Source organism: Pristiophorus japonicus, chromosome 9, assembly GCF_044704955.1.
Source record: "Pristiophorus japonicus isolate sPriJap1 chromosome 9, sPriJap1.hap1, whole genome shotgun sequence".
NCBI classification, from domain to species: domain Eukaryota; kingdom Metazoa; phylum Chordata; class Chondrichthyes; family Pristiophoridae; genus Pristiophorus; species Pristiophorus japonicus.
In genome coordinates, this window is record NC_091985.1 from 155,569,667 (window position 1) to 155,596,545 (window position 26,879).

General features: G+C 48.7%; 1 protein-coding gene across 1 annotated transcript in view; it reads right to left on the reverse strand.

Moving 5' to 3' along the window:
* LOC139273941 (interphotoreceptor matrix proteoglycan 1) overlaps positions 1–26,879 on the reverse strand; it is a 128,995-nt gene that overhangs the window by 19,060 nt on the left and 83,056 nt on the right. The window contains exons 13-20 of the mRNA XM_070891014.1: positions 25,062–25,238; positions 22,749–23,859; positions 17,887–17,985; positions 15,856–16,040; positions 14,870–15,020; positions 14,330–14,539; positions 11,670–12,247; positions 450–669 (exon numbers count right to left, since the gene is read on the reverse strand). Of these exons, the coding sequence (XP_070747115.1) occupies positions 450–669; positions 11,670–12,247; positions 14,330–14,539; positions 14,870–15,020; positions 15,856–16,040; positions 17,887–17,985; positions 22,749–23,859; positions 25,062–25,238 (2,731 nt within the window). The remainder of the gene's footprint in view (positions 1–449; positions 670–11,669; positions 12,248–14,329; positions 14,540–14,869; positions 15,021–15,855; positions 16,041–17,886; positions 17,986–22,748; positions 23,860–25,061; positions 25,239–26,879) is intronic.

Here is a 26,879-nt window from a genome sequence, read left to right on the forward strand (position 1 = left end):
GGGTTCGGGGGTCGGGCCGCCAAAAGGCAGCCTGGCACCCCCCACCCCCCCTCTTGGGTACCAGGCTGCTGGCCCAGCCGAAACCCTCCCTGGTGGCCCAGTGGAACAAACTAAAATGAATGCAGAGTTCGCATCGGCTCTCCCCTTTAACTGAAGGGGAGGGACGTTGTGACGCATGAGCGCGACGCTGATGACTGACAGCGGCAGACACTCCGCCCCGCCCCCCACTTCCGCCCGCTGGGAAAAAAACCCATGAAGAGCTGAATGTCGATGGATAAAAATGATAGTTGGGCCCCGTTTTGGGCAGAGGTGAATTTCTATCCCCTAAACTTTTAAAGCTCCCGAATGATCACATTTAAAATAAGTGACCTTCACTCTGTTTTGTCTGCTTCCCTTTTTGTCTCCTTTCACAATTCCGGCTCGCGACAGTATCCGTTGCTGCTCATTACCTGGCTCCACGTCGAGAGAATATTTGTCGATCTCCAGATTATTCTTCTGGGCGGCTGCGTTGCAGAAGTCTTCCAAGACGCAGTAGACCGCTTGGGTGACATTGTACGGCACGGACTTGGCAAACTTCATTTTACTGTTCACTATGATACTGCCGTTGCGGAAATTGAGAACCTCCAGCTGTCTGAATCCCGTCAGGTTGGTCTGCAGGTATGGAAGCAACTGCGAGGAGAAAGGAATGTCATTACCCACAGATACTTCTGCCCCCTCTCACCTTTAATTAACTAGAGTTGCTGCAGGAAAATTACCTTTTTAGGTGTCAGCCGTGGCTCAGTGAGCAGCACTCTCACCTCTGAGTCAGAAAGTCATGGGTTCAAGTCACACACTAGGGACTTCAGCACATAATCTAGGCTGACACTCCCAGTACTGTTGGAGCGCTGCACTGTCGGATGTGCCGTCTATTGGATCCCAGCACACTATTCAAGGAAGAACAGGGCAGTTCTCCTTGGTGTCCTGGCTATTATTTATCCCACAACAACATCACTAAAAACGATATTTATCTGGCCAGTATCTCATTGCTGTTTGTGGGAGCTTGCAGTGTGTAATTTGGCTGACGCGCTTCCGACATTACCACAGTGATCACACTCCAAAAAAAAAGTAATTAATTGTCTGAAAGTGCTTTGGCATGTCCCAAGGTTGTGAGAGCACTATAGAAATGCAAGTCTTTCCTTCCTTCCTTCCTTTCCTTTCCTTTCCTTTCTCTTCCTTCCTTTTTCTTCCTTCCCTCCTTCCTTTCTCTTCCTTCCCTCCTTTCTTTCTCTTCCTTCCCCCCTTCCTTCCTGTTATATATTCCTGTTGTATTTACTCTGTACAGCCACCAGAGGGCTCATTCCCCAGAGTCCCAAGGGATCTCATAATCCCTTGCGAGCACAGGTACTTAAGAAGGCTTCACAGGTTGGAGAGGCACTCTGGAGATCTGCAAGAAAAGACGAAGGTCACACTTTACTTTGTTCAGTCTGACTCTTTCTCCATACTCAACAACTGGCGACAAGATACAGATAGCGAACCCAAAGATGCAGAGAACAGTGGGCATCCTGGAGAAATTTTCGGAGGGAGATGATTGGGAAACTTTTGTGGAGCGACTCGACCAATACTTCGTGGCCAATGAACTAGATGGGGAAGAGAGCGCTGCCAAATGTAGAGCGATCCTCCTCACCGTCTGTGAGGCACCGACGTATGGCCTCATGAAGAATCTGCTCACTCCAGCAAAAACCACGGAGAAATCGTATGACGATTTGTGTACACTGGTCCGAGAGCATTTGAACCCGAAGGAAAGCGTTCTGATGGCGAGGTACCAGTTCTACACCTACAAAAGGTCTGAAGGCCAGGAAGTGACGAGTTATGTCGCCGAGCTGAGACGCCTTGCAGGACATTGAGAATTTGAAGGACATTTGGAGCACATGCTCAGAGACTTTTTCGTACTTGGCATTGGCCACGAAACCATACATCACAAACTTTAGACTGTAGAGACCCCAACCTTGAGTAAGGCCATTGCGATAGCCCAGGTGTTCATTGCCACCAGTGACAATACGAAGCAAATCTCTCAGCACACAAGTGCTGCTACAAGTACTGTGAACAAAGTGATGTTGTTTTCAAATCGTAACATACAGGGCAGGTCACACATACCTGCAGCTGCATGACCGCAGATGTCTCAGAGTCCACCATCAAGGGTGATGAATGCAAGGCCATTAACACCTTGTTGGCGCTGCGGGGGTGATCATCGTTTCCATTCATGCCAATTCAAAGAACACTATCGCCCGCTGACGACACTTCGTGAGCCCAGGTCTTAAACAAATTCCCTTTGCTGTTCGAACCAGGCATCGGGAAATTCCAAGGAGCAAAAGTGCAGATCCACCTAATTCCGGGGGCGCGACCCATCCATCACAAGGCGAGAGCAGTACCGTACATAATGAGAGAAAGGGTAGAGATCGAGCTAGACTGGCTGCAATGAGAGGGCATCATTTCACCGATCGAGTTCAGTGAGTGGGCCAGTCCCATTGTTCCAGTCCTCAAGGGAGATGACACCACCAGAATCTGTGGCGATTACAAAGTAACTATCAATCGTTTCTCCCTGCAGGACCAATACCCACTACCAAAAGCTGATGACCTCTTTGCAATGCTGGCGGGAGAAAAGATGTTCACGAAACTGGATCTGACTTCAGCCTACATGATGCAGTAACTGGAGGAATCATCGAAGGCCCTCACCTGCATCAACATGCACTAAGGTCTTTTTGTTTATAACAGGTGCCCGTTTGGAATCCGTTCAGCGGCGTCGATATTCCAGAGAAACATGGAAAGTTTACTGAAGTCAGTCCTGCACACCATCTTGGTCACAGGTCACAGTCCAGCACCTGCAGAAGCTGGAGGAGGTTCTTAGTCGACTCAACTGCGTGAGGCTCAGGTTAAAATGCTCAAAGTGCGTTTTCCTGGTGCCTGAAGTGGAGTTCCTGGGAAGGAGGATTGCGGCGGACGGCAATCGAGAATGCACTGAGGGCACAGAACGTGACGGAGCTGCAGTCGTTTCTGGGACTTGAACTACTTTGGTAACTTCTTACCGGGTCTCAGCACCCTGCTAGAACCACTACATGTCTTACTACTAAAATGGGGTGAATAGGTTTGGGGCAAAAGCCAAGAAAATGCCTTTGTAAAAGCGAGAAAAGTGTTACACTCAAACAAATTGCTTGTGTTGTATGATCCATGTTAGCGTTTGGTCCTAGCATGTGATGCGTCGTCATATGGCGTCGGGTGTGTATTGCAACAAGCTAATGAAATCAGGAAACTGCAATCGGTTGCTTATGCATCCAGGAGTCTGTCTAAGGCTGAGAGAGCCTACAGAATGATTGAAAAAGAAGCGTTAGCGTGTATCTATGGGGTAAAGAAAATGCATCAATACCTGTTTGAGCTAAAATTCGAATTGAAAAATGATCATAAGCCACTTATGTCCCTGTTTTCCGAGAGTAAAGGGATAAATACCAACGCATCGGCCCGCATCCATGTTTGTCCACCACAGGGGTCGAAATGGTGCAGCCCGCAGATCTAGCCATGGTTATGGAAGCATTTGAGAGTGAGCAATCACCCGTCACTGCCCGGCAGATCAAAACCTGGACAAGCCAGGACCCCTTATTATCTCTAGTCAAAAGCTGTGTGCTTCACGGGAGCTGGTCCAGTGCCCTAGTGGAAATGCAGGAAGAGATAAAGCCGTTCCAGTGGTGCAAAGATGAAATGTCTATACAGGCAGACTGCCTTCTGTGGGGCAATCGAGTAGTGGTCCCCAAGAAGGGCAGAGACACCTTCATCAGTGATCTCCACAGTACCCATCCAGGCACCGTAATGAGGAAAGCAATAGCCAGATCCCACGTGTGGTGGCCCGGTATCGATGCGGACTTAGAGTCCTGCGTTCACAGATGTAATACATGCTTGCAGTTAAGCAATGTACCCAGGGAGGCGCCACTAAGTTTATGGTCTTGGCCCTCCAAATCGTGGTCTAGGGTACACGTTGATTATGTAGGCCCGTTCTTGGGTAAAATGTTCCTTGTGGTTGTAGACACATACTCCAAGTGGATTGAACGTGAGATAATGTCAGCTAGCACGTCCACTGCCACCACTGAAAGCCTGCGGGCCATGTTTGCCACACACGGCTTACCCGATGTCCTGGTGAGCGACAACGGGCCATGTTTTACCAGTGCTGAGTTCAAAGAATACATGACCCGTAACGGGATCAAACATGTCACATCTGCCCCATTTAAACCAGCCTCCAATGGTCAGGCAGAGATAGCAGTGCAAACCATCAAGCAAGGCTTGAAGAGGGTAACTGAAGACTTACTGCAGACTCGCCTATCCCGAGTCCTGCTTAGCTACTGCACGAGACCACACTCACTCACTGGAATCACATCTGCTGACCTGCTCATGAAAAGAGCACTTAAGACAAGGCTCTCGTTAGTTCACCCTGATCTACATGAACAGGTAGAGAGCAGGCGGCTTCAAGAAAGTGCATACCATGATAGCGCAAATGTGTCACACAAGATTGATCCTGTATTTGTATTAAATTATGGACAAGGTCCCAAGTGGCTTCCTGGCACTGTCGTGGCCAAAGAGGGGAGCAGGGTGTTTCGGGTCAAACTTTCAAATGGACTCATTCACCGGAAACACTTGGACCAAATCAAACTCAGATTCACGGACTACCCTGAGCAACCCACCTTGGACCCTATCTTTTTGATCTCCCAACATACACACCAGTAGCAACCGGCACCACGGTTGACCACAAAGCAGAACCCATCATCCACAGCAGCTCTGCAGGGCCCAACACACCAGACAGCCCAGCAAGACCAGCTGCACAGCAGCCAAGCGAGGGCCCAACAAATGATTCAACAACACCAGCTTTCACACCGAGACGATCAACCAGGGCAAGAAGGGCCCCAGATCGACTCACATTGTAAATAGTTACACTATTGACTTTGGGGGGAGAGTGTTGTTATATATGTGGACTTGTATTTACTCTGTACAACCACCAGAGGGCTTATTCCCCAGAGTCCTAAGGGATCTCATAATCCCTTGGGACCACAGGTATTTAAGGAGGCTTCACAGGTTGGAGAGGCACTCTGGAGACCTGCAATAAAAGACTAAGGTCACACTTTGAGCTCACAGTGTTCAGTCTGACTCTTTCTCCATACACTACACTTCCTCCCTTCCTCCCCTACCTTCCTCTCCTTACTCCTCTTCCTTTGATCCTGTAATTGAGAGATTGAATGGTCACATCAGACACTCATGCCTAGCCCCTCCCAACATGTATGGCCTGATGAGGAAGCTGTCCCTGCTCACCCCCCCTACCCAGTTCAGGCTTGCGACTAGTATTGCCGTCGGGTCCCCACTTGTATTATTAAAGAAGGGCCCACTGCCTTCATGTGGATGTCCTACTTTCCTGCTCAAAAGAGCAGGTTAAAATCAGGACAGCACAGGAAGGCCACGGGATCACAGGGGGTAAGTCACTGCCCTGATTTTAACTGTACAGGACCACACGACTCAAACTTAGCATCCCAGTCATGTGAAGTTAATTCTTCAAAAATAACCAACTCTTCTCATAATTTATAGGATAACTGCCCTGCCAATGACTAACTGGAAACCTGTTCAAGATTCTGCAAATCCTCTGGGAGGACAGAGGCACCAATGTTAGCGTCCTCGATCAGGCCAACATCCCCAGCATTGAAGCACTGACCACACTCGACCAGTTCTGTTGGGCAGGCCACATTGTCCGCATGCCTGACACAAGACTCCCAAAGCAAGTGTTCTACTCGGAACTCCTACACGGCAAGCGAGCCCAAGGTGGGCAGAGGAAACGTTTCCAGGACACCCTCAAAGCCTCCCTGATAAAATGTAACATCTCCACCAACACCTGGGAGTCCCTGGCCAAAGACCGCCCTAAGTGGAGGAAGTGCATCCGGGAGGGCGCTGAGCACCTCGAGGCTCGTCGCCGAGAGCATGCAGAAAGCAAGCGCAGGCAGCGGAAAGAGCGTGCGGCAAACCAGTCCCACCCACCCCTTCCCTCAACGACTATCTGTCCCACCTGTGACAGACTGTAATTCCCATATTGGACTGTTCAGTCACCTGAGAACTCACTCTCAGAGTGGAAGCAAGTCTTCCTCGATTTCGAGGGACTGCCTGTGATGATAATGGAAACCTGTTGTGTTCAATTGGTTGAGGCATTTGAAAGATTGCATATAACTATATATAACTATAAGGACTTGCTTAGATACAAAACAAACTTGTGACTTGGCAATAAATGCACTTGTAGTCAGATTGCACATAGAGCACAGAGATGTGTACACTTGTGATGGTTCCTTCACGTGCACTCTCACATAATCTCCCCAATTTATTTAATCTGCTGAGGAAGGTGAAAACCACAGATATAAGTTCAAATACAGTGAAACGCAGATGTTTCTTCCTGATCCCAGAATCTTCATAGGAACAGGGTAGGCTATTCAGCCCCTTGGGTCTGTTCCACCATTCAGTTAAATCATGGCTGTTCTGCACCTCAACTCCATTTGCCTGTCTTTGCCCCATATCCCTTGATGCCCTTACCGAGCAAAAATCTATCAATCTCAATCTTGAAAGGTTTAATTCGTCCAACTTTTGGGGGAGAGATTTCCAGATTTCCAGTACCCTTGGTGTGAAGAAGTACTTCCTGACATCAGCCCTGAACGGCCTGGCACTAATTTTAAGACTCTGCCCATTTGTTCTGGAGTCCCCTAGCAGAGGAAATAGTTTCTCTGTATCTATCCTATCGAATTATTTTATCATTTTAAACATTTCAATCAGATTGCCCTCAATCTTACATACTCAAGGGGATAAAAGCCAAGTTTACGCAACCTGTCCTCATAATTTAACCCTTTAAACGGTTCTGACATGATTAAGGATTTGCTTTCTTTGGCTTGTGGCTTTGTCCTCTAGCTAGAAATAATAAAATGGTTAAAGGTGTTGATTCCCAGGATGCTTAATGTGTCAGTGTAAAATTTAGATGTCTGTGCTGTTTAGCTTCCGCTGAAAGTGCAGGATGTGTGATTCCTGCCTGTTGACCTCTTTTGGTCACCACATTGAGAAACAAGATAGCCAAGACAGTCTTGAAATAAGGGACAATGATTAGTTACATGCCTAGATGGTAAACAAGTTGGCCATCTGGTAATTTTGTAGGAACTACCTTATTTCTGTGGATCTTCAACTGTTATCAGAATATAATGAATCATCTAGTGCATGACTAGAGGCCTATAAAGAGCTTGAGCTTTCCTTCATAATTTGTAAAGAGATTCTGGATTGAAAGGATCGATAAAGGTTATGTCTCCACCCCGGGGATAAATGGGGTAATATTATTTATTTCTCTACATGTCTACTGCTTGGAGACATTGCATGTGTCAAAGACTTGGTCAAACACAATAAAGGGATTAAGTTGCAAGGATTAAGTTACAAACCATATTTGGATATCAGATTCAAATTGTCTCACATTAACTGTATTTGAGCCTTGTCAGAGACATGGACCATGTACAGTAGACACCTCAAGTCGCTGGAGAAATACCACCAACGACATCTGTACAAGATCCAACAAATCCCCTGGAAGGACAGACGCACCAACATTAACATCCTCGAACAGGCCAACATCCCCAGCATTGAAGCACTGACCACACTCGATCAGCTCCGCTGGGCAGGCCACGTTGTTCGCATGCTGGACACGAGATTCCCAAAGCAAGCGCTCTACTCGGAACTCCTTCACGGCAAACGAGCCAAAGGAGGGCAGAGGAAACATTACAAGGACACCCTCAAAGCCTCCCTGATAAAGTGCAACATCCCCACTGACACCTGAGAGTCCCTGGCCAAAGACCGCCCTAAGTGGAGGAAGTGCATCTGGGAGGGCGCCGAGCACCTCGAGTCTCGTCGCCGAGAGCATGCAGAAATCAAACGCAGGCAGCGGAAAGAGCGTGCGGCAAATCTGTCCCACCCACCCTTTCCTCAACGACTATCTGTCCCACCTGTGACAGGGACTGTGGTTCTCGTATTGGACTGTTCAGCCACCTAAGGACTCATTTTAAGAGTGGAAGCTAGTCTTCCTCGATTCCATGGGACTGCCTATGATCATTATATCCAGTTTTGTCCTCTTGTTGTTAAACCACAATTTAAGTTAAACGACCTGATTACATTTATATTGTTCATGCCTTTCTACATTAAAAGACCATGCATATGTTCCTTCCCAATCTTCTTTTCACCATTAAAAACACGTTCAGTTCCACGAGCCTCTCTGTATAACTGAGCTTTGACTCGTAAATTCACACTTGTTGCATAAATATTCTTTTGAATTTAGGTTACCCAAAACTAGCACATAATATTTCAAATTTTGTCTTACTAATAACCAGTTTATGCAGATTTAAAAATTTTATTTATTTGTATACGGGATGTGGGCATTTATTGCCCATCCCTAATTGCCCTCGAGAAGGTGGTGGTGAGCTGCCATTTCAGAGGGCAGTTAAGATCCAACCACATTGCTGTGGGTCTGGAGTCACATATAGGCCAGACCCGGTAAGGACGGCAGATTTCCTTCCCTAAAAGGATTTTAGTGAACCAGATGGGTTTTTACGACAATCCGGTAGTTTCATGGTCACCATTACTGACACTAGCTTTTTTTAAATTCCAGATTTATTTATGAACTGAATTAAAATAATCTGTCTGATTTATAATCAAATCCCTTTTGGATATATCCTGTTACTTGATTAGCCTTGTTGACAATGTCTTTACAATGATGATTTTATGTTTAAAAGCTTCAGGTGTTGGGCTCGATTGACCTCATTTACTTTCTACATGTTCCACGATAAATATTCAAGACTTCTCTCACTCTTGAATATATCAACTGCTGTTTAATGCTTTGAAGCCACAAGATCTTTCCCACAGTCGCCAGTTTTGTTTCTGTTAGCAACGCAATTCACTAAATCAGGTTACAAGTGGCATGAAAGGATACACAGAATAATACACCATTGGAGCATTATAGATGTGTACGGGGTCCCGAGCTGGCTTTAGATCATCGCCACTCACTCAATCGCACAATTGGATTAACCCCTGACAATTCTGAATGTTTTTTTTCTGTTGGTTTCCATCCATTAAAGTCTCTGCCATCACTTCGGGGGAGTTGAGTACACGGGCAAGGAAGCACTGCTATCAGACAATGGGCCATCTGACATTAGAGGTGTAAAACTGTATGGCCCAGAAATCCCGGTTTCTCCTTCCCAGGGGCGTTCGGATGGACTTTTGAAAAAAGATGCCTACTTACCTGTTCCTGCTGCGTCCGCTTGAGTTCCCGGTCCTGAGGCCTCCACTGACTGCGCGTTGCAGCGCGAGCACGTCAGGACATGTGCGGGCCTGGAGCTGCAGTCACATGGCTCTGGGCAGCCAATCAGGTAAAGTATATTCTCATTCATAATAATGGGAATTCTGTAAGTTGGAGTTCCCATTATTATGAATGAGAAAGCCCCCCCCCAAACACCAATAACCAATAATAAAAGATAGAAAAAATGCACAACTAATTTAAATTAAAGTTATTTATGTATTAAAAAAATATATTATTTTTCCGATTTTTTAAAAACGTTTTTTTAATGATGGTTTAAAATAAACTTACCGTAGTGAGGAGGGATTTTAACAATAAAATGTGTTTTTAAAATTTTATTTTACAATGTTTTGTGTGTTTTAAAACTCTTACGCCTGTAAAAGTAGGTTATAAGCCTGCTTTTATCAGGCGCAAGAGTTTTGAGGACATTTGTTGGGCAAGATATGGGTAAATCCCGCAATCTTGCCCTTGCAAATGTCCTCGCTCCCGATATACGTGCGATCTGTCAAGCCAGAAACATGACACATCAGAAAAGCTTTTCGATGCCTTCCTGGGTCCGTAGGCACTCTGTACGGACCTGGGGAGGCCGTGATTTCTGGGCCAATGTTACGATGTGTACCTGCGCAGCTTATAACGCCACGCATTTTTTACATCACAGAGAAACGCCCCAAGGTGCTTCATAGAGGCAAAATGGACACCGAGCCAAAGGTGACTGATTAGCAGTAGCGATCGAAGCTTGGTCAAAGAGGTGGGTTTCGAGGAGGAAAGGTTTAAGGAGGGAAGTCTCGAGTGTGAGACCTGGGTGGATGAAAGCACGGACATCAATGGTGGGGGTGAAGGGAGAGGGGAGCAAGGATATCATTTTCAAAATTTCTAACTAGAATTCTCTGCACACATTACAATGTCTTCACTGACTCACAGTTACCTCTGACTATACATAATATGCCAGGACCAGTAGATAGACCCAACCATTTTGCACCAGCTCAGTTTGAAATGATTAAAAACAGTAGACTTGACATAAACATGAAGCGGGGGGGGGGGGGGGGTGTAATTGTAACTTTTGGCACTGGTATAAAACAGGTGATATTGGAAATGAAAAGTGGGAGCGATGTATAATAGGACCATAGGAGCAGGTCATTGAGGCCCTTGAGCCTGCTCCACCAGTCAATGAGATCATGGCTGATCTACGACCAAACTCCATAAACCCGCCTTTGGCCCGTATCCCATCATACCTTCGGTTAACAGAAATCTATCAATCTCAGATTTAAAATTAACAATTGATCTAGCATCAATTGCAGTTTGCAGAGGAGAGTTCCAAACTTCTACCACCCTTTGTGTGTAGAAGTGTTTCATAATTTCACTCCTGAAAGGCCTGGCTCTTAATGTTTAGACTATGCTCCCTGGTCCTGGACTTCCCAACCAGCGGAAATAGTCTCTCTCTATCTATCCTATCTGTTCCCCTTAATATCCTGAAAACTTTGATCAGATCACCCCTTAACCTTCTAAATTCCAGGGAATACAACCCTAGTTTGTGCAATCTCTCCTTGTAACTGAACCTTTGGAGTCCAGGGATCATTCTGGTAAACCTATGCTGCACTAACTCCAAGGCCAATATAGCCTTCCTAAGTTGTGGTGCCCAGAACTGCTCACACTACCCCAGGTGTGGTCTAACCAGGGCTTTGTACATAACTTCTACCCCCTTGTATTCTAGTCCTCTCGATATAAAGACCAGCATTCCATTAGCCTTTTTGATTATTTTCTGTACCTATGATCTATGTACCTGGACCCCCCAAGTCTCTTTGCACCTCCACTGTGTTTAACTTTTTACCATTTAGAAAGTACCCTGTTCTATCCTTTTTAGGTCCAAAGTGGATGACCTCACATTTGCTTGCACTGAAATCCATTTGCTACAGTTTTGCCCATTCACTTAATCTATCGATATCCCTTTGAAATTTTATACTTTCATCTACACTGCCTACAATGCCGCCTATCTTTGTATCATCGTCAAATTTGGATATGTGGCTTTCTATTCCTATTATCTATGTCGTTAATAAATCCGATGAATAGTTGAGGCCCCATGTGGGACACCACTAGTCACATCCTACCAATTAGAGTACCTGCCCATTATCCCTACTCTCTGTCTCCTGCTGCTCAGCCAATTTCCTAACCTAACGTATTAGTCTAATCATTGTTACAAATTTCTAATTCCTAACATATTGTTACATAACACGTCTGTCTCTTGTGAATACAGAACGAAACATTGGAGGAGCGAATTATTCCAAACACTGCAAAAGGGTCCACTCACCAGTTGAAGGAACTGCTGTTCCAGTGTCCTGTATTCCGGGGAACTCTTATTGAAAAGGTCATCGGAAAACATCATGTTGGTGACTCGTAAGCTGAAGAACACCACCAGCTCTTTAGGTGGAACAGGCGTCAGGGAGCTTCTTGTTAAATACTTCAGAGGGGAAGAAGATGCGGTAGAGGGAACACTAGGCTGACTTCCGGACAGCACGTCTGTGGTGACCACACTCGCTGCATCAAATTCACCTCCGACATCTTCCTCTCCCGTTTCAAAGTCTGTCATTTGATTATTGGAGGCGTGAGGAGCAGCAGTTGTGTGCGGCACAGCGGCAATGGTGTGGGTCTCGCCGTCAGACTTGTCCCCACCAAAATCAATCAGGTCGGAGGTCAGCGTGTGTGGCGGGGATCCCGTGGATTGGTTGATAGATTCAGCGGGCTGCCTTTCCACTGGGAGCTCTGTAGATGGCGTCAGGGGTTGTGAGGCGTCCTCTGTCAATGGCGCTGAGGTGGCATTTCCTTCAGATGATGCTCTGGAGCTGTCGGGGGGAACTCGATGGTCCGCCAATGATGGAAGCTGAGGATCTGAAGCAGAAGGAATATTCAAATCCGGTGGTGTTAATGATATCAGTAAACCGCTCAAATCGTTGGGTGTTTGAGGCATATCTGTAATCTCTGGGTCTATAGGAAAACAAAAGCTTTGCTCCTTCATAACACTAATACAACTACATTCCGTAGATTATTTTTGTTACTTTTTCTAATTCTAACAGACTTTCACCAGATCAGACTTCGGCTGCGATGGATAGACTAATGTCATTGGGCAGGCCACATCGTCCGCATGCCAGACACGAGACTCCCAAAGCAAGCGCTCTACTTATCTCCTTCACGGCAAACGAGCCAAAGGTGGGCAGAGGAAATGTTACAAGGACACCCTCAAAGCCTCCCTGATAAAATGCAACATCCCCACTGACACCTGGGAGTCCCTGGCCAAAGACTGCCCTAAGTGGAGGCAGTGCATCCGGGAGGGCGCTGAGCAGCTCGAGTCTCATCACCGAGAGCATGCAGAAACCGAGCGCAGGCAGCGGAAAGAGCGTGCGGCAAACCAGTCCCACCCACCCTTTCCCTCAACAACTATCTGTCCCGCCTGTGACAGGGACTGTGGTTCTCGTATTGGACTGTTCAGCCACCTAAGGACTCATTTTAAGAGTGGAAGCAAGTATTCCTCGATTCTGAGGGAGTGCCGATGATGATGAGGATCCCGCTTTGATTTTTAAAAGAATGTATTGAGGCAAAGGCGGGATTTGAATATGGAGCATCGTATGGGTTTGGGCGTGGGTGGGGGTTAAAGTGGCCGCAAATGCATATGCGGTTCCAACGCATTACTTCCAGGATTAACACGGGCGGGATCGCTGTTGATGCGGAATATTCTCCAGAAAGACGAGTTACCAATGTCCATTGCTCCACTGTAGCAATATTACAGGTTGCAGCCCCTCTTCCAATATCTGACGGGGCTGCTCCTCAAATTCTGGTTGCACTCCAGTCCCACACTCCTGATCTTTGGGCACCCTGTGCGGAGGGGAGTGGGTAGGTCTGAGGGCCTCCTCGTAGGACTGCTCCTGGGCACGGCCAAGGGGGCCATCAGCCGGTCCAGGCAGCGGGCGGTCGAGGGGGTCGTTCAGCCCGACTGCCTGCCTCTCTTCCACGGTTACATCCGAGCCAGGGTGTCCCTGGAGATGGAGCACGCAGTGTCCACCGGTACGCTCGCGGCCTTCCGTGAGAGGTGGGCACCGGAGGGACTGGAGTGCATCATCACCCCCGGCAACCAAATTTTAATTTGATTTGTTGACGTTCCCTTTAATGTTTATTTGTTGGTTTGCGGGTTCTGGTGGTCATGCCCCTTTAACAAAGGGTCACATGGTTGAATTGTATTATTTAAAAGAGTTGTAGCGATATTACAACCGACATTGGCATTTAACAGCGCATCCACCACTTTCCCGCACTTCCTGAAACTCGCCATGGAAACCACAATGGCAACTGAGGGGCCTCATTAAAAGCCAGGCAAATACAGCAGTAAATGTTCAGTGCTCACAGCTGCCTCCTCACCTCCCACTGGGGAAGGGCTTGTTCACAGCACATGTGGTCAGGGGTGAGTTTCTGCACCTTGAAGGTTTTGGGACTTAGATCAGGATGGGTGGCTCCATGGCTACCTTTGATTGGACATCGGACTAGGAGCAAAGTGACCATCAATAACAGCACCAGCTAATTGAGGGGGAGGGGCAGTATGGGGAGGGGCAGCGAGGGGTAAAGAGGGGAGTGAGGCGTGGGAACGAGCAGAGAGGGGCAGGGCAGAGAGAGGGGGCGAGGCAGAGAGAGGGGGCGGGGCAGTGAGAGGGGGCGGGGCAGGGAGGGAGGGGCATAGAGGGGAGTGGGGGTGGCAGGGCAGAGATAGGGGGTGGGGCAGAGAGGGGCGGGGCAGAGAGAGGGGAGGGCAGAGGAGGGAGGGGCAAGGGGGTGCACACTGGAGGCAATACCCGCGACACAGGATGCGTACAGAGGCTGAGTTTCCTTGACATGTCGGATCAGCAGTGCTTGAGGGAGCGTAGGTTGAGGGCAGACATCTGCAGCCAGAAGATCATCTCCCTGCTGGACCTGGTGGCCACGCGTTACCAGTTGTTGTCATAGGGACCACCGTCCTGAACTCTGCCGGAGAGACGTAGTTAGGGTCTCCCAGTCGCCTGTCCACAAATGCATGAGGCGAGGCAGTGTTCAACATGCTGGCGATTATGTGAACTTCGCCCACGATGGCGCCGGTCAGAATGAGCGAGCGCTCGGGTTTGCGTCTCTGGCTGGCTACCCACAGGTGCAGGGCATCATCGACTGCACACACCTGGGCACCCGGGCACCCTCAGATCACCCAGGAGTATTCATCAGCTGCAAGGGCTTCCACTCCATCAATGTGCAGCTGGTATGCCAGCACAAAAAAATATTTCTGCCAGTGTGTGTGCAAGATTGCTGGGGAGCTGCCATGGATACTTTCATCCTACAGCAGTCCAAGCTCCCTGACACCAATTGACCTACAAGCAGACGGAAAGGGCGGCTGCTGGGAGACAAGGGATAGTCACTTCAAACGTGGCTGATGACACCCGTCCGAAACCCCAACACTGAAGTCCAACAGCACTTATAACGAATGCCATAAGATCATCAGACGTGTGTTCGAACAAGCCATCGGCATGCTGAAGATGCGCTTCAGATGCCGGACAGATCTGAAGATGCCCTTCAGTACTCGCCAGCGAGGGGCTCCAGAATGGTTGTGGTATGTTGCGGTCTGCACAACATTGCACAGCAGCGAAGTTTGGAGCTGAAGGAGGAAAAAGGCACAGAGCACACGGTCTCTTCGGATGAATTCAAAGAGGAAGACGAGAAGGAGGAGGGTGATGAGGGCACTGCACCACCACCTGTTTTATTGCTGCCCGACGCCCATATTAATGCAAGGTTCACTTATGTTGCACCACTGGACCCATGTCACAAGCACATGCAACGGCCCCTCTTCCCACACCTCTAGGTTTTGGAGCCCCTGAGACGGCATAGACGACTAGACCTGCACCTATACTGGGACAGACTCATCCATCGGGTCACGAGGCAGCATGTGGGGTACTGACTGGGGGCCGGGAGGGGTGGGCAATGGGTGAGAAGTGGAAGGGGTTTGAATGGAGTCCCCACTTCCATGACCCCTTTTGTCATCATCCCTCACATGGCCACATTTCACTGCTACCACTGTGCTGGGGAGTACTGTGGTGCAGATCAGTGCAGCCCTGTGAGACCAAGGCTATGGTGCCTGTCATCCTATTGAAGGTGGCAGACATGTTGGCATCCAGAGTCTGCATGGCCGTGATCAAGGCCTGCATGGACTAAAGTGATTGCAGCGTTTGATGTTCCAGAGAGCTGGCCACTCTATCAATGGAAGAAGGTATCCTCACAATGCCCGGCCCCACTCGTGCTTGAAGCTGACTCCTCCAATCTCTCTGCAAACATAGCGATTCCACTTTGAAGGCCTGTCAGTGCATCGCACATTGTCTGCTGTTGCTCATCGACGGCTCCCGGGGTACAGCCTCTGTGTGCAGCTGAGCAAAACTTGGGGCATCCTGTGCCCTCCGACGCTGCTCTCCCTGTCTCCACCATCTGCTCTTGCTCACTTGTGATGTGTGAGTCACCGGGTGAAAACCCCAACTATCTCCCTTGTTGGTCCCTGCGAAGTGAGTATCTGAGCTGGTGCATGATCTGCAAGAGTCCTGTGACGGTGCACCCTCAGGGGGACTCAGCTCCTCTGAGGACCCGTCACCCGCCACATTCATCGACTCCCGCTGCATGCCTGAAGGCCCTGCGGGAGACGGACATGAATTAGTCGTGGCACGGGAAGAATGTTGCATGTTATAATGATGAAGATGATCATATTTCACTCGCTGTTGAAACCAAGTCAACATGACTGAGTGTTGTATGACCTGTGGGTGGCTTTTATTTAATTGTGTCACCAGCTAGCTGGGAGCTCCCCATCCGAAAACCAGGAACGCCATAATGCCACTGATTGGATAGGCTGGGGTTGTTTTCTTTGGAACAGAGGAGACTGAGGGGAGACCTGATTGAGGTGTATAAAATTATGAGGGGCCTGGATAGAGTGGATAGGACAGACCTATTTCCCTTAGCAGAGGGGTCAACAACCAGGGGGCATGGATTTAATGTAATTGGTAGGAGGTTTAGAGGGGATTTGAGGGGAAATTTCTTCACCCAGAGGGTGGTGGGGGTGTGGAACTCATTGCCTGAAAGAATGATAGAGGCAGAAACCTTTACCACATTTAAAAAGTACTTGGATGTGCACTTGAACTGCCATAACCTACAGGGCTACGGATCCAGAGCTGGAAAGTGGGATTAGGCTGGATGGCTCTTTGTCGGCCGGCGCGGACACGATGGGCCTCCTTCCGTGCTGTAAATTTCTATGATTCTATGATTCTATGATCTCCAGTGCCTCCTCATCTGCAGTTGTCAGCTGCGAGACCCGTGGAGGCCTACCTCTGGTTCTCTCCCTCTCCTTTGTGTTCTGTGCTCTTATCATGGAACCATAGAATCAACAACAACAACTTATATAGTGCTTTTAATGTAATAAAATGTCCTAAGGCACTTCACAGGAGCGTTATCAAAAGAAAATGATACCAAGCCATATAAGGAGCCGTTAGGGCGGATGACCAAAATTTCGTCAAAAGTTAAGGTTTTAAAGAGAGTCTTAAAGGAGGAAAGAGAAGTGGAGATGTGGAGAGACTTAGGAAGGGAATTCCAGGGCTTAGGACTTAGGTAGCTGAAGGCATGACTGCCAATGGTGGAGTATTTAAAATCGGGGATGTTCAAATAGGCGGAGCGCAGAGGTCTAGGGGGAGTATAGGGTTGGAAGAGATTACAGAGATAGGGAGGGGGAGGCCATGATGAGAATTTTAAAATTGAGACGTTGCTTAACTGGGAGTCAGAGTAGGTCAGCGATCAAAGGGGAGATGGGTGAGCGGGACTTGGTGCGAGTTAGGACATGGGCAGCAGAGTTTTGGATCACCTCAAGTTTATGGAGGGTAGAACTAGGGAGGGCGGAATGCATTGGAATAGTCAAATCTAAAAGTGCTAAAGGCATAGATGAAGTTTTTGGCAGCAGATAAGTTGAGGTAAGGGCGGAGACAAGCGATATTATGAAGGTGGAAATGGGCAGTCTTAGTGAGTAAGGAAGCTCAATTCATGATCAAATATGACACCAAGGTTGCAAATAGACTTGGTCACCCTCAGACAGTTGCCAGGGAGAGAGATCGAATCAGTTTAAAGGGAATGGAGTTTGTGGTATGAACAGAAGACAAGGGCTTCAGGCTTCCCGATATTTAAATGGAGGAAATTTCTACTCATCCAGTGCTGGATGTCAAGCAAGCAGTCCGACGGTATAGAGACCATGGAGGGTTCGAGAGAGGTGGGGGAAAGGTAGAGCTGGGTATCATCAGCGTATATGTGAAAACTCACCCTGTGTTGCCGGATGATGTCATTGAGGGGCAGCATGTCGATTTGAAATAGGAGGGTGTCAAGGATAGATTCTTGGGGGAGACCAGAGGTAACGATGGGGGAGTGGGAAGAGAAGCCGTTTCAGGCGATTCTATGGCTACAGCTGGAAGGATAGGCATGGAACCAGTCGAGTGCAGTCCTACCCAGCTGGACGACGGTGGAGAGGCGTTGGAGGAGGATGGAGTGGTCAACCGTGTCAAAGGCTGCAGACAGGTCGATAAAGACGAGAAGAGTTAGATTACCTTTGTCACAATCAATTAGGGTGTCATTTATGACCTTAGTAAGAGCCCTTTCTGTACTGTGGCAGGGGCAGATTTGAAGGAGAGGGGGATGGTACCTGAGGAGAGAGAACAATGTCGGCTAACGAGGGAGCCAGGAAGAAATGTTGGGCAGTCAGCAGTTTAGTAAGAATAGGGTCGAGAGAGCAGGAGGTGGGTCTCATTGACAAGATGAGTTTTGGGAGGGCAAGAGGGGAGACAAGAGAGAAACGAGAGAAATATGGAAATTCAGGGTTAGGGCGGGGGGTAATCGGAGAGGAAACAATCAGAGAGGTGGGCTCGAGGAGGGAGGGAATTGAAAGCAAAGCAGTTGAACAGATGTTGTCCAAATTTTTAACAAAGAAGTCCATGAGCTCCTCACGTTTATTGTTGGAGGTGCGGGAGGAGAAGGCAGGGGAGGGTGGTTTGAGATGGTTAGTGGTGAAGGGAAGCCTTGTGTTATCTTTGTCATCTTAGAATAGTGGGAAGTTTTAGTGATAGAGAGCAGGACCCGGTAGTGCTTTATATGATCTAGCCAAATCTGGAGATGGATGATTAGACCAGTTGTCTGCCAAAGACCTTCAAGTTTGTGTCCCTTAGACCTAAGGGAGTGGAGATGAGGGTTATACTAGGAGTAACGACTAGGATGAGCTTGTGTAATGGTTTTAGTGGGGACAAGGACATCAAAGGTGGTGGAGAGGGTGTGATTTAATCAGTCAGTAGCTGCAGAAATGGCACGAAGAGTGATAAGCCAAAGGCTAGATAGTTGGGAATTAGAAAGTGCAGAGTGGGGGGGGGGGGGGGGGGGGGTTGGGAGGGGGAAGGGGAATATGGGTAGAGAGTGATATAAGGAAATGGTCGGAGATTGCCTTATCGGTGATGGGTACGGAGGGGATAGCGAGGCTATGTGAGATGTTAAGATCGAGGGGGTGGCCATGTGTATGGATGGGGGAGTTGACATGAAGGGAAAGATTAAAGGAGGAAAGGAAGGCAGTGAACTCGGAATCATAGAACAGTACAGCACAGAAGGAGACCATTCGGCCCATCGAGTCTGCACTGGCTCTTTCAGAGAGCAATCCAATTAGTCCCACTCCCCGCTCTTTCCCCATATCTCTACACATTTTTCTCCTTCAAGCAGCTATCCAATTCCCTTTGGATCTCGACTATTCAGTCGGTTTCCACCTTCCTATCAGGCAGTGCAGTCCAGATCACAACCACTCACTGTGTAAACAAGTTTTTGCTCATGTTGCCTCTGCTTCTTTTGCCAATCACCTTAAATCTGTGCCCTCTCGTATCGCCCCTTCCGCCATTAGAAACCGTTACTCTTTATTTACTCTATCTAAATCCTTCATGATTTTAAACACCTCTAAGGAGAACAATCCCAGCTTCTCCAGTCTATCCAGGTAACTGTAATCCCTCATCCCTGGAACCGTTCCAGTAAATCTCTTCTGTACCCACTCCAAGGCCTTCACGTCCTTCCTAAAGTGCAGTGCCCGCAATTGGGCACAATACTCCGGCTTGGTTCGAACTAGTGTTTTATACAGGTTTAGCATAACTTCCTGGCTTTTGTACTCTGTGGGGCAGAAATTGCCCCGCACTGGGTTTAGGGCGGTCAATTCGAATTGACAGATATTTTAGCATGGGCGAGGGAAGTGCTTTTTTGAATAAAAAGAATGTTGGTTGCGGTAATGGGGCGGTTTGCGCGTGGCTTGCGGGGTGCTACGCTCAGCAAATTAGCGCCGCACTGATGATGTCAGTGCGACATGGACATGCCACGTCATGCTGACGCGTCACATCGTCCTTCCCCTTTTAAAGGGGCCGAACCAGTGGCCACCATTGTTGGGCTGACTGTAAAGTCAACCGACAGAAAAAAAGATGGTGGGCGCCGCCCTCCCACCCCCCTTTAATGGTGGCCGGGGGGGCCAGGGCCACTCGCCCCGAGAAGCTGTGGGTGGCATCGCCCCAAGCTGACCTCGCGTACCGCGGGGCAATTTCCCCCCCCCCGAGGGGCGCAAAGGGACTGGCGCGGGGCGGGTAAGGGGTCGGTGCGCAAGGTGATGATGTCATCGGCGTGCGTGCGCCACGCCAGTGTGCTAATCACAGGGCGCAGAACACTTTTCACCGTCGGAGCCCCAGGGGCAATACTGGGGAGGCGGGGGGAGTGGGGGTGCTCTGGCTATTGCGCCTGGGGGGGTGATACACTTTAGTCCCCTGCAGTAGTGCATCCTGGAGACGCTAACGGGCCTTTCTGGGAGGGGCAATTTCGGCCCCTATTTCTCTATTTATAAAGCCCAGGATTCCACAGGCTTTATTAACCGCCTTCAAAAATATGTGCACAAATGCTCTTGCACCCCATTTAAATTTGTACCATTTAGCTCGTAAAGTCTCTCCTCATTCTTCCTACCAAATGTATCACCTCGCACATTTCTGCATTGAATTTCATCTGCCACCTGTCCGCCCATTCCACCAGCCTGTCCATATCTCCTCTTGATGTCTAGCACTATTTTCCTCACTGTTTACCCCACTTCCAAGATTAGTCTCATCTGCAAATTTCAAAAATTGCGCCCTGTACCCCCAAGCCCAAGTCAATACTGTATATCAAGCACAGCGGTGGTCCTAGCACTGAACCCTGGGGAACACCACTATACACCACCCTCTAGTCCGAAAAACAGCCAATCACCACAATTCTCTGTTTTCTATCCTTTAGCTAATTTTGTATCCATGGGCTTATATAGGGTACTTTCTACGTGGTACTTTATCAAATGCCTTTTGAAAGCCCATATATATGACATCAACCTCACTGCCCTCATCCACCCTCTCTGCTACCTCATCAAAGAATTCAATCAAATTAGTCAAACACGATTTGCCCCTAACAAATCCGTGCTGGCTCGACTTTATTGGTCCATTGAATTTTCTCCTGGATTATTGTTTCTAAAAGCTTCCCCACCACCGACGTTAAACCAACTGCCCTGTAATTGTCAGGTTTATTCTTCTCCCATTTTTTCAACAAGGATGGACCATTTGCAATCCTCTGGTACCACCCTGTATCCAAGGAGGGTTGGAAGATTGTGGTCAGCACCATCATTCCCTTCAAGCAATGCTCTGCAGCTCCCGCGCAGCCAGCTCCCGTGCAGACAGCCCCCGTGCAGCCAGCTCCCGTGCAGCCAGCTCCCGTGCAGCCAGCTCCCGTGTAACCAGCTTGCTGACTTTTAGAAAGGAAAAAAAATGCCCAAACGCAGTATTTTGAATGGGTCATGCTGCCTCTTAAAGGGCCCCCCCCCACCAACACCCAAAATTTAAAGGGAACTCTGACCACCACCTTCACAATTTGTACTCCTGCAATAGGGGAAGAACAGACCTACGAGTGAGCGTAATGGCAAGTGTTCAGCTGATGGATGAAGAGCATTTGGTGAGGGTGACTAACAGGAAGAGGAGTCAAACTGTATAGGGATGAGCACGGGTGGCAGTGGTGGCTGGACAGATATGGATGTGAGGAATCGCCTAGACAGAGAAGGATGGGTGGGCTTGCAAGGTAAAGTGTGTGCGAAGAGTGAGTTGGCTTGAGAAGGCAGAGTGAGGAGTGTGGGTGATACACACCTCACCTCCTGGACCACCCCCAGTGAGGCCTTCTTTTTTTCAGCAGGAGCTTTCTTCCTTCCATTACCGGGGAAGAGTACCTCTCTCCCCGGTTCCTCACAGCGCCCAGTACAACATCAAACGAGGTGTCATTAAAGCTGGGCGTAGCCTTTGATCATCCTGATTCCTTACTCAGAGTTCTTTCTCTGTTGCTTCCAACATAAAGCTCCTGCAAATTCCATCCTCGGAAATACTGGCCTGTCAAATATTGGAGTTGAGATCGCGCCATGTGGGTCCCCAGCATGCCTGCTTGCCGTGCAATCAACGCCAAACCGGCAAATAAAATTCTAATGAGGTAGCTGCGTTAAATAGTCCTGTGTTGGTACAGTTCTATGTTGGTACGGGCCTGTGTTGGTACGGGCCTGTATTGGTATGGACCTGTGTTGGTATATTCCTGTGTTGGTATATTCCTATGTTGATACGGGCCTGTATTGGTACGGGCCTGTATTGGTATATTCCTGTGTCGGTACAGGCCTGCATTGGTACGGGCCTGTGTTGGTATATTCCTGTGTTGGTATATTCCTGTGTCGGTATGGGTCTGTGTTGGTATATTCCTGTGTTGGTATATTCCTGTGTTGGTACGGGCCTGTGTTGGTATATTCCTGTGTTGGTACGGGCCTGTGTTGGTATGGGTCTGTGTTGATATATTCCTGTGTTGGTATATTCCTGTGTTGGTACGGGCTGTGTTGGTATATTCCTGTGTTGGTATATTCCTATGTTGGTATATTTCTGTGTTGGTACGGGCCTGTGTTGGCATATTCCTGTGTTGGTATATTCCTGTGTTGGTATATTCCTGTGTTGGCATATTCCTGTGTTGGTATATTCCTGTGTTGGTATATTCCTGTGTTGGTATATTCCTGTGTTGGTACGGGCCTGTGTTGGTATATTCCTGTGTTGGTACGGGCCTGTGTTGGCATATTCCTGTGTTGGTATATTCCTGTGTTGGTATATTCCTGCGTTGGTATATTCCTGTGTTGGTATATTCCTGTGTCGGTACGGGCCTGTGTCGGTACAGTCCTGCCTCTTCCCCAGATCTTTGCCTAACTAACAGTTCTTTTTGTACGGAGTTTACCGATTAAACAGCAAGGCTGTACTCTAAATAACCGACTCACCTTCTGTCACACTTATCCCAGTCGATGGTGCTGTCCAGGCTGCCATTGTTCTGGTATCGTCCTCTCCTCCATCTACTATTGGTCCAATTCCATGATCGCCAGTGGATGCCAGGGATGGAGTGAGCACTGTGCTGCTGTCCTGGTCCACTGCAGCTCCTGGGACAGCATTGGCTCCTGCCTCATGATCGCCAATAAGTGGAGAGATCGTCGCGTGCACGATGCCGTCAGACTGCTCTGCTTTTCCAATGACGGCTGACTCCTTGTTTTCCTCATCCACGTGTACAATGATTTGTTGTGTGTAAGAAGGCAATGCCTGAGGTTGTTCTCCTACTAATTGCTGAACATTTGTGTCCACGTGCAGCTCGTCGCTGACGGGATGCGCGGCAGGCGACCCTGTGATACTGAGAGCGGTAAAGTGACCCGCGGTGCCCTCGGTGATGCCCACCTCAGCTGGAGGGGCAAGCTCTGGCTGGGTGGCAGAAGCCGTGACACTGACAGCGTTTTCATCCGCTGCGATCTCCTCCTCGACTTCCTGTGTGTGTTCAGGCTGCGCCATTGGAGCAGAGATGGTCCTACCAACATCCTGGTCTGCAGTAACGCCCTCGTCCGTTCCCCCATGAAGATATGCCTCGGTTTCCTGCACAGATGGAGAAGCAGTGCTACTAATGGTTTCTTCGCCTGCAGCAGTGGTTGATTCGGTCCCTGCTACGTGACGGGGCAGGGCCGTAGAAGAAACTGTGACACCAACTATATCCTCATCAATGGCCATGTGCTGTATGCCTTGGGAAATTGGGGTGGTCGCGATAAGCTTCTCTTCTGCAATAATATGCCCACCGGTGATGACGAGTGCGGGCGTGAACACAGGGCTACCGATCTGGTGTTCACTCTCAGTCACCTCTCCTTCCGAACCAGATAGGTGACTTGACCAATCAGTAGGGGCACCAGAGGTTACACTGAGGATGGGGAGTATCTGGGTAGCCTGAACTACAGTACCGGTTGTGGCTTCATCACGAGCTCCATCGAGTCTTCCTTCAAAAGGGACAGTCGGAATCCTCTCCGCAAAGCTGTCCTCCACAAATTCCTCACTGTCGGATGGACTGAAGTCGTTATCCTAAAAAGAAGGAAAGAGATATATTTTTGGAACACACACAATTGTTCTGGAGATCATAAATTGCGACCTTAATTCAACGCTTTCCCTGGATCCGTCCACCTTACATAAGAACAGAAGAAATAGGAGCAGGAGTAGGCCATACGGGCCCTCGAGCCTGCTCCGCCATTTAATACGATCATGGCTGATCCGATCATGGACTCAGGTCCACTTCCCTGCCCGCTCCCCATAACCCCTTATTCCCTCATCGTTTAAGAAACTGTCTAGTTTTGTCTTCAATTTATTCAATGACCCATCTTCCACAGCTCTCTGAGGCAGCGAGTTCCACAGATTTACAACCCTCTGAGAAGAAATTTCTTCTCATCTCTGTTTTAAATGGGCGGCCCCTTATTCTTATTCTAAGATTATGGCCCCTGCTTCTAGTCTTGCCACTTTCCTCCCTGCTTTTCAAAATGTTTCTTCAAAACCCTCCCCTGATTGTGGCTGTGGTTCCCACCCTAACCCTTTCCATGTCTCTCCTGCTCTGCTTCTGGTAATGTGAAGCTCTTAGTGATGCCTCGGAGGAGCAGGATGGGAAAGTGAGCTGGTGCAGGGAACCGTTGATAGCTTTAACAGAGAGACTGGTACTTAAAGAGTACATCGCAGTCATGTCTGACTCTACTGCACTCCTTGTTAAAATAATAGTCGTCTCAAGTACCACAGAACCGTGAAATCATAGAATGGTTACAGCACAGAAGGAGGCCATTCGGCCCATCGAGCCCGTGCTGGCTCTCTGCAAGAGCACCACATATATAAAAAATGATGGGCCTGAAATTGATGCACTCGCCGCCCACTGCCGCCGATATTCCTCTGCTCGAACCGCCCAGCGCCACTTTCGACGTGGCCAGGAGCGAGCGGGAGGGGAGAGCCCACCGACGTCAGCGGACGGCCGATGCGCGCAAGTGGACTTCCGCCCGCCGAGATGCCAGATTGGTGCGGGCGGGAGTCGGCGGGAGTTGGCGGTGGACCGGTTCGCGGAGGCTGGTCTGTCCTTAACCGTAAGTGGGAAGGTGGGGGAAAACATATCAGTGACATTTTTTTTTACTTATTTCTTTACAGGGACTTTCCTGGACGGGGTCCCCTAATGGTCGTCAGATGTTTTTTTTTATGCTTTTTATTTTCAGGTCTTCGACCCTCCGTGGGCCCGACTCCATCCTCGGCAGTACTTGGGCGGCAAGCGCCTCTGCTGCTGAGAATGAGAGCTCCCGCCGGCTGCCGCCCAGGTTGGTGGCATACGTCGCTGCTTTGCCACCCGTCGACCTTCGAGGGACCTTGCTGATGAAAACCCCGTCCAAAGAACCATCCGCTACCTCGGGCGGCCATCGGCGGTCCTTTGGGCGACCCTTAGGTGGACGGAAGCCTTCACCAAATTCGGGTCCTATGATCTTTACTGACTCCTGATTGCAGCCATCATTTCTCTAGTTCTTATGTCTTGAGATGCTGAGGTTTTGAGCCATACCCAGGGTGAGGAGGGGAAGAGGAGCTCGACAGCGCTCTCCTGAGGTGCAGGGTCTAACAGATGTGGTTCTGATGATGGCAATGTGTGCGGAGAGCATTGACCTTACCCGATCACTCCTGGACACCATCAGTGAGGTGGCTGATGAGGTATCGAGACTGTCGGGTGAAGTAACAACATTCTCTCTCTCTCTCTCTCTCTCTCTCGTGAGAAATGGGAATACTGTCCGGAACACGAGGGAGGGAATATCTCAGTCACACTGAACCTCCACCTTATTCTGAGACCGCCCGCTGCGCTTGGTCTTGGTGACATCCCCATCCCTGCCTGCAGGCAACGTTTCTTGGGTTGGCACCAAGCTTATTCTTTTGAACATCTCGGGTATTGCGCACTTCTTCATTGGGTGGGGGCGCGGGGGAGGCCGTAATGTGGAAGGCCTGGCTTGGCCCTTTTCAGAGGCTGGTCTGAGGATTGGAGTGGGAGTAGCAGTTGATTCTGTCAATGGGCGCGGGATCTGGGTGTGTTTCCTTATTGCAGCAGCTAACTCCAACATTTCCTCCCTCATGTTCGCCGCCAGTGTCTCAGCTACCTGTGACATTCCCTCCCTCATGTTCACTGATAGCGCATCAGCTAACTGTGACATTCTCTCCTTCATGTGCATTGACAATGACCCAGAAATTCCGCTTTCTCCTTCCCGCGGGCGTTCGACTAAATTTTAGAGAAAAAGTATGCACTTACCTGAAGCTGCTGCCCCCGCTCGACTTTCCGATGCACAGGCCTCCTCTTGCTGCGCATTGCAGCGCGTGCACGTCGGGACGTGCGCAGGCCTGGAGCTGGAGTCACATGGCTCTGGGCAGCCAATCAGGTATAGTATATTCTCATTCATAGTGATAGGAGTTTCGTCAGTCCGAAACTCCTATTACTATGACTGAGAACCCCCCCCAAACACACAAAACACTAATAAAAAATAGAAAATATACACTACATATTTAAGATTAATTTAAATTAAAGTTATTAATGTCTTATAAAAAAAATATTTTCCCCATTTTTTAAAAAAGTTTTTTTAATTCTGCCTTAAAATAAACTTACCGTTGTGGGGAGAGTTTTTAACAATAAAATGTTTTCATAACTTTATTGTTATGTTTTTGTGTGTTTTAAAAAACTTGCGCCTGTAAAAGTAGGCTATGCGGCAGCTTTTTCAGGCGCAAACTTTTTGAGGACATTTGTATGCGTAAATATTGCAAATTTGCACGTACAAATGTCCTCGCTCCCGATATGCGCGAGATCTGTCAAGCCAGAATCTTGACAGATCGGAAAAGCTGGTTTTCAGTGCATTCACATTGCGCGCCGAAAACCGGCTTTTCAGATGCCTTCCCGGGTCCGTAGAAACTTCGTAAGGGCCCGGGGCATTGGAATTTCAGGCTCATTGTTTCATAGGCCCAGCTTGCCTCCCCCCACCCACTTTATTATCAGAGTATATTGAATCTGATTGCAGCATTTTAAAAGCTATTTAAACACACAACTATCAAGC